The sequence below is a fragment of the Teleopsis dalmanni genome, chromosome 1, assembly GCF_002237135.1.
Source record: "Teleopsis dalmanni isolate 2A chromosome 1, ASM223713v2, whole genome shotgun sequence".
NCBI lineage: Eukaryota > Metazoa > Arthropoda > Insecta > Diptera > Diopsidae > Teleopsis > Teleopsis dalmanni.
Genome location: NC_051846.1, coordinates 229,434,757 through 229,446,507, shown reverse-complemented (window position 1 = coordinate 229,446,507; position 11,751 = coordinate 229,434,757). Strand labels below are relative to the sequence as shown.

The 11,751-nt window shown below is 30.2% G+C and overlaps 1 protein-coding gene across 1 annotated transcript in view; it reads right to left on the bottom strand.

The window, feature by feature from the left end:
• The window catches only part of LOC119667623, a 31,503-nt gene that overhangs the window by 3,829 nt on the left and 15,923 nt on the right, over positions 1-11,751 (bottom strand). Inside the window, exons 3-11 of the mRNA XM_038076927.1 lie at positions 3,799-4,133; positions 3,565-3,730; positions 3,260-3,499; positions 2,436-2,627; positions 2,204-2,357; positions 1,815-1,907; positions 1,413-1,749; positions 99-312; positions 7-15 (exon numbers count right to left, since the gene is read on the bottom strand). Coding sequence (XP_037932855.1) covers positions 7-15; positions 99-312; positions 1,413-1,749; positions 1,815-1,907; positions 2,204-2,357; positions 2,436-2,627; positions 3,260-3,499; positions 3,565-3,730; positions 3,799-4,133 — 1,740 coding nt within the window. The remainder of the gene's footprint in view (positions 1-6; positions 16-98; positions 313-1,412; positions 1,750-1,814; positions 1,908-2,203; positions 2,358-2,435; positions 2,628-3,259; positions 3,500-3,564; positions 3,731-3,798; positions 4,134-11,751) is intronic.

Genomic DNA, 11,751 nt, shown 5'->3' with positions numbered 1-11,751 from the left:
TGATACGGATAAACTCTAAAATATCAAACAAAAAGTATATAGTTTTAAAAGATAAAGTTTTTTAGATTTGAAGTTAGGTTTAAGGACTATTAGCTTACCACAAACATTGAACATAATAAAATGATCAGCAATACAGTGTGTTTTAACGTTTGATGCTCATCTGTATCGGTTGGAAATTCTAAAGGTTCAAGACCATTTCTTGTTTGCTCCTCATAACGTTCAATCATATTTTGACAATTTTGTCTTGATGTACTCGGTCCACAGTCAAACGATGGACTACACATTGTCCGTGCAGCATGATTATGTCTGAAACTGTAAAATTCAAAGTTCGACATAAAATACTTTATTTTAAGAAAAAAAAATATTTCGTTTCATCTTCTCTGCCATTTATATCAATGTTTTATTTTTAGTAGTATGAATTAAGAAACTATAAATCATTCAATTATAATTTTTAATTGATGGTTACAATACAACTATTTCAAAGCTTGCCCTAAGTAATCATAAATTTTTTTGGTTTGCAGTTTAAGATATAGCTCTTCCACTAAAAATACCTTCAGTCTTTCGCCAAATATATTTGCACAACATTAGCTTTGTGCCATCGCAGTACACTCAAATGTATAATCCCGCTCAAATTTAGATTAGTACAACTGCACAGCAGTACCAATTTACTAAAAAAAAAAGTTGTTGGATATCTTCTATGCACGTTTTTAAAATATAAATTCTAGATACTTTTTACATAAAATGGTAGACGGTGGACTTTCAATTTAATGAAATATATAATGTCAAGGCCTTTAGTTATTTAAAATTCATTTCGTTTGTTTTATTACATATCATTATTATAAAAAACATTTTTAATAATTTCTTGTTTTGATGATTTTAATGATTATTAATCATTTTTATTAACAATTTTGTTTTTGGAACGAACCAATTGGTCAATTGTTAAATTATGCATTTTTTTAATTACACCAATAATTGGACTATATTCTATATCTTCAGAGTACTTTTTCGATGTTAATATTAACATTAATATCAAATTAATTAAAATACATTGCAATACATTGTAACTTATATTCAATTATTGCTGTATTATAAAACATTGTATAAGTACCCTGAAGATGACTATAGAATATAGTCGAAATATTGGTGTAAATAAAAAGAATATTAAAAACTAATTTTTAAATGTTTTTTATTATTAAAAAAGCAAATTTTGAAATGTTTGTTATTCATAACTATTTCATCTTTCATTATTAATAAGGTTTTTTACATTGGATATTCATTAAACCCAATGTTTATTGTATAAGCAATGATATTTAAGATCTTACCAAATTGTTAATAAGTTGGTTTATATTTGAACAATAAGTAAAAACGAAACTACTTTTATTTTTAAGTGTATTTTGAATATTAAAACTTACTCATCATGAAACTGATCTGTTGAAGTAGTTGGACTGCTATTTTTATTTATAGCTGTATTGCGTCTATTTAACAAATCTTCAATATCAACAACAACAGTTGTTGCTGTGGTTGGAGTTGTTACTGTCGATGAACAACAATTACCACTACCTCCAGCACAACCACGTACATTAGTATTATTGTTCTGGGTATTTGAAGTTGTACGTATCATTTCCTCATCATCAGATGATGATGAATAAGAAGCATTACGATGTCGATGATGTATAGTTGTATTAACATTACTATCCACATTTGATAATAAATTTGCCGTTGATATAGTCGATTGCAAATCTGACGATTCTAAAAGTATTGAAAATATTGAAATTTATAAATGATTATTGTAATTAGTAGAAAACTATAATTACCTGATTCGGGATTTGACAATTCACGCGCAAAATTTAAATACTTTTCGTAACGCTTTTTGTAACGTTGATGTAGTACCAAACAGCCGACAGTGACTAAAGAAAAATAAATGGGGTTTATTGGAAGGTTTTATGAAGTTTTAGATATATATACATATATACTAAATAAACTAAATCAGTTTGAAAACTTTATGAACATCACTGAAAAACACTAAAAATACTTTATTAAGATTTCCCAGTTTTTTTTATTAACTTTACAATCAATAAACTTAAACTGAGTCAAATCAAATTTGAAGTAATATTTCGTGTTTATAATAACATGTCAAATTGCAGGGTTAACATCATATTAAGAGTAGTTTATAAAATTTAAATTCTTAGTTATTTAATCTTACCTATGAAACACATAACTAGCAAAAACACAGAGACAGCAGCTTGTGCATTACCATATTGAAAACTTGGATTATGTTTTTCTTTCGACATAACATTACTATCAAAAGCAATCAGTAGTCCAGATATAATAGCTGGAACTCCCCAAGCAAATGTTACCTGAAATATCAAAAAAAAATTATTAACATAATACATTTAAATTTTTTATTAAAAATTATTATTAACTATATAACTCACCATATAAGGCCAAAGCTTTAGCACAAAACACAAACTGCGGCATTGTAGAAATAGCAAAGTAATCGCTAAAATGCCAGTCCATAAACGACTACTATAACTGCCTATATTAAATAGGAAGAACTGTATATAATGTTGCCATGTTTCAAAGTGTTCCAGTTTTGACCACAGAATAACACCAATGCAACACATTAGCTATAAGAGAAATAAGTAAAGGTTTATATATATAGTATAGTATTTAATATTTTTATAGAACTAAAACGTGAAACATACATATATATTAAAACTATACTATTTTGAGTACATAAAGGTTAGTATATATTTTATTTAAAAATATGTAAAGTATTAAGAAATGTAGACAAGCATTTATTTTAACACCAGTGGTTATTAACATCATCCAAATAAAAGTAATAATAACATATTTTACCTTCATATGTCCACATTGTGCAGTTTATTTTCCTTTTCTAGTGATTTTAATTAAAGTTGGTTCTTAAAAATAATCACTAACAATAACTACCGAAACCAACAATACTAAAGTTAAACTTTTAAATTAACCTCAAAGTATATTTTATAAGAATTTATAACAAAATGATGAAAAAGAAAGAATAAAAATTGCAAAAGAACTATTAGCTAAAGTAAGGTTTTTGTGCGGAAAAAAAAATGTGTTGAACGAAGAAAATAAAAAAAGGGCTAAAGTATTTGTTTAGATATAAATCTAGTATATTTTAGCTTAATGTTAATGATTGAAGTTAAATTTTTATTCGCTGTTAAATGTATAAACTAACTACAATTTGTTTTAAATAAACTATGAAAATAAAGAATATTACTTGAGAAAGCACCAAGCATGCTGTGATCCGATGTGGCATACGTTTTAGGCGTTTCGACGTTATGAGCAATAATAGAACCCAACCACAGGCTGCCACACCCGCAATACTAATGTCAAATGAAAAGGCGTCTAGTTCATGTAGATAATCCACAGGATTGAGATTCGTTAAAGAAATCATTTTCGCAGAGATAAACATTAAAGGTGCTGAAATAAATGTGCAAAGTACCATACTTTGAGCAATCTGAAAAATAAGAAGAATTTAATAAAAGATATTAATTTTGTATTTTATTTTAGTGTTTGACATACCAGTTCAACTTCAACATTGTATTGAGATGCAATAACAAAAGCGCCAGGGGCGGCTGGAAAAGTTCCATACAGAAATCCATAAGTACTTAATTCAGTAGTGTCATTAAAATCTGTACCAGCTTGCATTATATTAACTGTTTGTCGACAAACTAAAGGTAATACCAATCTAAAAACAAAAAACAGATTGATAAATAACAAATTTCATTTTTAAAAAGTAAATTTAAGTTTTAATACATTTTTACTAAAATTAGAATCCCAGGTAATAAAAATGCAGAGCCATTCAAGGATTTGTTACCGCCTTGTCCCACAATTTTCAATCCCAATAAAAATAGTGCGGTTGCAGAAAATGATTGTCCAAAAACTCGTAGTACACATGCTACCAATTCCGGTAAGCCATTGGGAAAGATAAAACCACCAGCAATACCCAATAAAGTCATAGTCAGTAATGGATTAAAAAATAATGACTTCAACATATTCAAAATTAATATGCTGCGTTCATTCAAGCATTGTCTTTGCTTTGACATTTGTTCTGCTGGACAGGTTTCAGGACATCTTGGTGCTTGTTCTCTCTGTGAATAGATAAAATTATTACATAATTATTATTATACATATACTGGGTTGTTCAACAAGTTCACGGAGTACATATCAATAGTATAACTAAAACTTTCACGTAATTTAATGTTTCACATTTTATGAGAACATAGTCAAAATCTAATTTCGATCTGTTAATTCTGTACAATAATTAAATCCTTTAAAAAAAAAAAATTTACAGGTATAGAAATTCATACTGAAATAAATATGTTAGGCGAAACTTTCAAAAACAATGATTTTTATGTGGGTTTACTATTATTTTTTTTTTTTTGTAAAACATACATTTATTTTTTGCAACTGCTCTTAGAATGAGACTAACAATAAGTTGTAAAATCTTATAACTAATTACATAATATTACAAATTCTTATTTTAACTATACATTGTATAAAATAAAATAAAACAAGTAAACCTTGTATCACGAACCTCACTTAGACTAATGGGTTAAATTTCATTGGAGAGAATGTTAGGTGGTTTCTTAAGAAAGTGGTTCAACTTTATCAAATTACTAAAAAGAAAGGTGCGGTTATTACTTAAAGTTGTTGTATATTAATTAATGGCTGGACGATCAGCTCTTTTTAGGCGGGAAGTAATGGATAAAAGTGCTAAAGGATTAACATGTTCTATCAGCCTTTTATTGTATTTTTTTCTTATATTGTCAAATTCAGCTTTAACTAGGGGAATTCGTAGATCTCGGTGTATACTTTCATTCCTAATATACCAGGGGGCACTAGTGATTATTCTTAGTATTTTTGACTGAGCTCTTTGTACAATTTCAATATTTGAAGCACTAGCATTACCAAATAACTGGATATCATAAGTCCATATTGGTTTTATGATGCTGTTATACAACAGTACTTTATACTCTAGGCACAGGGAAGATCTGCTATTAATGAGCCAATGCAACTTAGAGGATTGGAGCTTCATCTGAATTTTTTTGGCTTCAATATGTTTGCGCCAAATTAGTCGTCTGTCTAGGTGGATACCTAAGTACGTTATATTATCTGCTTGTGGTATGGGAATGTTGTTTAGTAAAATTGTTGGAGATGTACTCTGATTTAAGGTAAAAATGACGTGTCTACATTTTACTTCGTTAATTTTAATTCGCCATTTTGACAACCATTTCTCCATCCGATATAAGTGAGATTGAAGTTGGTTTGAAGCTAACACAGTGTTTCTGTTTCGCCATAAAATTGCCGTATCATCGGCAAACGTTGTGGTGATAACTGAACTACTTATTGGGATATCAGATGTGTAAAGTACATACAATATAGGGCGAAGAACACTTCCTTGTGGAACGCCAGCTTCTATTGGGAAATTATTAGAAGTATATGATTTGCATTTCACTTTAAAGCTTCTATTATGCAGATACGATTCTAGAACTGAGTGGACATTTGCCGGTAATGAATAGCGTATCTTATATATGAGTCCATTATGCCATACTTTATCAAATGCTTGTTTAACATCGAGGAATACCGCGGAACAATATTCTCTGAGCTCAAATGCGTGTCTTATTTCATTCGTTATACGATTCACTTGCTCAATAGTTCCATGTTTTTTCCTAAAATCAAACTGGTGGGACGGTATTAAGTTTTGAACGTCAAGGAACGATTTTAAATTTAAAAGCAGTGCTCTTTCAAAGAGTTTAGAAAGGCATGGCAGTAAGCTTATTGGCCTGTATAAAGAGGCAAGCGTGGGGTCTTTACCTGATTTATGAATCATAATAATCATGGATGTTTTCCACTCTGTTGGATAAAAGCCAAATTTAATTATAGCATTAAAAATTCTTGTGATAAAATTTATAGCCTAAAGGGGTAAATTTTTTCATCATGTTGGGTGAGATATTATCATATCCCGGTGTCTTTTTGCAATCGAACTTCTTTGTGATTATTTGCACAAAATCATTGGCCGTTATATGCATGTCAATAGATGGTGCATGTAGATGCTGAGTAGGAAAGTCATAATGTCCTGTTGCAGGATTTGATTGGAACGCCTCTTTTAGATAATCAGCAAAAACGTTAGATTTTTCTTCATCACTTCGCGCCCAGTTTCCAAGAGAGTTTCTTATTGGAGAATCAGAGTCTATGGGAGAATATATACCTTTGCTAACATTCCACAAAGATGAATGGTTTTTGCCATTTGGACATAGGTTTTAAATATAGTTATATTGTCTGACTTTGACTTCCTTGCTTAATGCAGATCTAAGTCTCCTTTGGGCTTCCTTAAATAAGTTTTGTGCTAAAGGGGACCTAGATTTTTGCCATTCACGCCTTAACCTACGTTTTTGTAAAACTAAATTCTCTATGTCACTATTTGTAAGTACTCTATTGAATCTGTAAATTTTATTGCCTTTAGGGGTGGAGTTTTCTGCTGCTGAAATCAGAATTGAGTTTAAAACCGAGGTTGCGTCCTCAATATGAGACTTACACTTTATCTTGTAATTTGTGTGTATGTGTGTTTGTTCTAGGACTTGTAAGGCTATAGGAACAGTCATATAACTGAGGACCATCAAGTAAGCAAAATGTAACTCGAGAATGGTCAGAAGACAAATCGCAGCTAGTGTATGTTGAGATAAAATTTTTGTTTATGCCTTTGGTTACGGCGAAGTCTATTAGGTCTGGTATTTTATTGTTATCAGCAGGCCAATATGTTGGCTGCCCAGGAGAGATTACGTCTAGTGCATTTTTTCTATTTAAAATAGAATTGTAGAGCTGTTTTCCTTTTGGATTACAGAGTCGTGAACCCCAATACGTGTGCATGGCGTTGTCTCCCACCGCAAGAAATCTTTCACCTAGAGTTAAAAAGTGATCCGTAAGTTGGGTCTCAGTAATGTTGAAGCGAGGAGGGCAGTAAACTGTCGATAAAGTTGAATTTTTTCCTGTGTGCTTAAGGCATATTGATGTGGCTTGCATATAATTATGAGCATATGTACCTAGAAAATTGTGTTTTAGACGCCTTCGTATCAAAATACCTGTACCACTATGTGCTTTGCCATCTGGGTGATTGGTTTTATAGAATAAATAACTAGGAATAGAAAAGAAATTTTTGTTAGTTAGATGTGTTTCTGAGCAAAGCATTACATGCACACTTTCTCGAGACATGAAATTTGTGAGTTCAAGTTTATGTTGGCTTAAGTCGTTTGCATTCCATGTACAAATTTTTAAAGTACTCGTTATTTAGACAAAAACATTTGCATTAATTGGCTTTGCATTTTAACTATCTCGTTAAGAGTAGTTTGCATGATTGACATGAACTGAGTTAAGCTCTGAGTGAGAGTGGAGATAAAAAGATATATGACACTCGTATATTCCAGCAAAAGGACATGCTAAGTCTGTATGTATATTTGCTAAATATTTTAAATATTTGGCTAATATATTACAAGCATGTATGTGAGGCAAGTATAGTTGAATAGGGTATAAAGTGTTGCGCATGAAATATGAAGAGCAATGTTTCTTAAGACAAGAAATATATATTAAATTTTGTTCTGGGGTTAAATTTACGTTGATAAAAATAGGCGACACTTTGCTGAAAGCACTGAAAATAACTTTAATTAAAATTGAAAATTTCACGTTCAGACAAATAAGTAACATTTGGTTGCTTAGGGTTTAGTTCGTATGAGGAATTTAATAAAATGGAATTTTGTGTTCAAGATTGTGACGACTTTGATTGTGTCGTAAAAGTTGAAGTTACAACATATGCAATTCACATATTTAACATATAATCATAATCGTATTAGGTAATGAATTAACTTTTGAATATAAGAAAAAATTTAAGTTGGCAAGGGAGCATCCTCAGTTTGGTAAAATTCGTCCTGTTTAGTAGAATAAGGCTTCATTTTCCATGCAAATTTATTTTTAAATTTAACATATTCACATTTACGTCGGAGTACACACTCACTAAATTGATGACACTTTTATACTTAATAACATTTATTTCATTTCGCAGATGAAAGTGAAGCTAAAGTCATCTCACTTTCCTAGGCTAAGAAGAAAAACTTCTGCGTAACTAACTACATTGCCTCATAATTTTCTAATTTATATTAAAATTTTCATTCTTTCACATTTTTCTTTTCATTATACGTAAATATTTTTTTATTTTATTTTTCTCCATTCCATATACACAACCCCTTATCCTCATCCTCATCCTTATCCTCATCCTTGACTTTTCACTTTTCTCTTTTATCAACATTTTTTCCATTGTTTTGTATTTTGCGTTAGTAACACGTTTTAATAATATTTTTTATTACTGCCATGTTATTTATATTATAATGAATATAAAAGGAGCAAATAATAAGCTTATCTTCTCTTTGTAATTCCTGTAATTTTACGAATAATTTTTTAATGAAGACTAAGTACACTAAGCGACACTGAAGTTATTCTGCACTTTAATCCACTGTGAACATTTTTCTACAACTATTAAGTGAAAAGGATTTATTTATATCGTAAAAAATATTTTTTCCCTTTGCTTCTTTTGTTTCTTCAGACAATAAGACCAAAAACATTTCCAGCGAAACTTTGGGTGGATATTTCAGATTGCATGCAGAGTGTCAATAAGTCCATTGCATTACCGTATGGCTATGATTATTGTGCACTTTTACAAAGGGTTTCGATTGAAGCTGACCCGGATTGTTAATTTCAATCGGTTGTAATATACTTGGTCACTTCGTACTATTGAAGCTTCAATGTTCGAAATTTAGTATAGAAGTTCGTTGTCGTCCAACGCACTTTCGTAAAGTGTTCTAAAGACACGCAGCTTTTAAAAACCTAACCGCCACATCTTCATTATATGCACTGAATATCTAGTATCTAGCTAGTACTGACTTCAGTTACCATAGCAATCAACTGACCCCAATTGTGAGCCCATGCTATCTAGCGACCGCCTTCATTTTTTGAATGTCCATTCTCCTAGTGCTGGTATGATGTTTCTCATAACCACTTATCATAAAATCTAATACAAATGGTTTTTCAAACAAATTTTCCCTCACTCACATGAACTATGAACTAACTGATTCACCGAAAATGATCGAACTTTATTTGTGTGACCTCATCACTTTTTAGGTAGATCGCGTACAGAGTCTATAGTTTTTTAACGTGCTTACTTGCCGTGAAGGTTTAACAGCACTGTACTCTTAACACATGAATCAGATCTATAAAAGTAGGGGTTCCTCAGGGATCGCCACTTTCCCCCACACTCTACAACATTTATACATCTGATATTCTGATATTCTGATATTCCGTATGCTGACAATACGAGTATGCTATACTCAGATAAATGTGCTCTCAACATAACCAACACACTTCAAGAGCATATAAACCTTATTCTAGAGAATTTCCAGAAATGGAAAATAAAAATGTAAAAACTAAGGCTCTGTTTATTACGCGTAAGTGGAGACAGACTCCCTCGAGAGTTAGAGTGGGTGATATGGTAATTTACTGAGAGGATAGCGTTAAATATCTCGGCATCATGTTGGACAAAACGATTCACATGGCGTAAACATATTCAACTGAAAAGAATTAGCTGTGTCAAAATTCCTCATCACCTTCAACAGCTATTCAAAAATGAAAATCTCAACTCTAAGAACAGGAAGCTGATATACAACCAAATAATTTGTCTGTCACTTTTATAGGGATGTGTAGCATTTAGCAAAGCTTAAAACACTACTATTCCCCAGCTAAAAATTGCAGGATCTGAGACGATTTTTCAAACTACCATGGCACATTAGGACGAATGACATATTCAGTGACCTCAAGATTGATCCCATCAAGAAATGCATAAAGAATAGAGCCCTGAAATTATTTGTGAAAACTGACAGACTTACTAACACCGCGTTATCAAATCTCAGAATGGTTACAGACTCCTCGGGAGGTATGCAGATCTAAGATCAATCATTGTTTAGTCTGACGAAGTAATAAACATTAACTCAGTTAAGGCGTAAAGAAGGGTTTTGAAGATACCTTGAGTTAAGAAAGAGTAAAAGTGCTCAAGTGCACTGGCTCAAATAGCTTCAACATAATAATATATTATTAAATTTAATATAATAATAAATGATCTAAATAATAAATATGTCATCATGTCAGTTCATACGTTTTTTATCATTTCGTTTCTGATATTGATTGAAAAAGGATTTGGAAAATGTGTGGGAGAAAATCGTTTCAATTTAAATGGCTAATTATAAAATTCATGAACTCCAATAATTTTTCATTAATTTTAATTACAAACATTTATTGAAGTTTCTATTTTGAAATGAATGATTTACGCTATGTCCTTTTGTCCAATTATGTTTGAATTCGTCCTTTGCCATTTTAAAATATTTTGAAATTGCCAGTTTTTCCATAATTATCATAATTTTCATGATTTCTGTTGTACTTACGTTTGTAATTTTATTATTATAATTTTAATGTTATATTTAAGGATTTTCCTCATAAATTGAATGTTACGAGTTTACACTACATTAAGTCTAATGATCATAAAAAATATAAATACGCAATGCCGATTACACGGAAATGAGGCCAGTAGCGGAAATAATGCAGTTTTTATGTAAAATTCCTTTACGAAATAATTGTCGAGCGGTTGTGAATAAAGTGTGTATGAATAAAATAAAAATATAAATATTAAATATGGAACATTAATATGGAATTTTAAATAAAAGTTATGTAAATGAATATATTTCTTTACAAACTTATAATTAAGCCAAACGTCCAAAAAAATATGAAAAAAAATATTATTTTAAAATGAAGGTTCGACAATACGTATAGTGAACACTTTTTAAAAACTACTAAATTTATCAGAAAAAAAATGAGTATTAGTGTTTAACATATATATCAATACGATTATAAAAATGTTATTAAAAATTAAACAAAAAAAAATAAATAAAAAAAACGACAACCAAAAATATGATTTACTGTCAAAAGTCGTAGCGTGTCTGAATCAAAATATGAATTTAAAAATTTTACTAAAATATTATTTATTTATAAATACAATAATAAGTAAATTTAATGCTGAAAATATATAAGAAAATGAAATAAAATTAAATGTAATGTATAAATATAATAATTGGAAGACAGCGTTATCAATGGCTGTTGACTTCCTGGTATTCATTTCGTATAATTTAGTTCAAAATCGAGTACTACTTGACTTAAGCAGAGAAGTTTTTCTAAGATCTAGAATCCACCATAGAAGAAAAAAACTAAAAACTAAATAAATAAAATTAAATAAATGTGGAAAAGGGCTACAAAAATCCCGTTGAAGTAGTTTTATTCAAAAGAAAATGGCCATTGACGATGTTGTATAACCGCACTTAGGCGACTCCTGAGTGGCAATGAGTGGCTACGAACGCCAATATTAAGTGGAAGAGAGAATTCTATAACGAAATTAAATTTAGCAAGACAACATTTTTATTAGCAACGTTTAAGGACTCTTATACATGGATGAGCAGATGGACTGAACACGGCAATTGAGCTAAGGAAACAATATTAAAAAATTCAAGCAAATGGTATAAGTCAGTAAAAGTGAAATAAGTTCTCCTTAAGAAATATTAAATTTAATTTCATGAAAACATGACATCAAATTTTCAATAACTTTGCTTAATACTTTTTGTT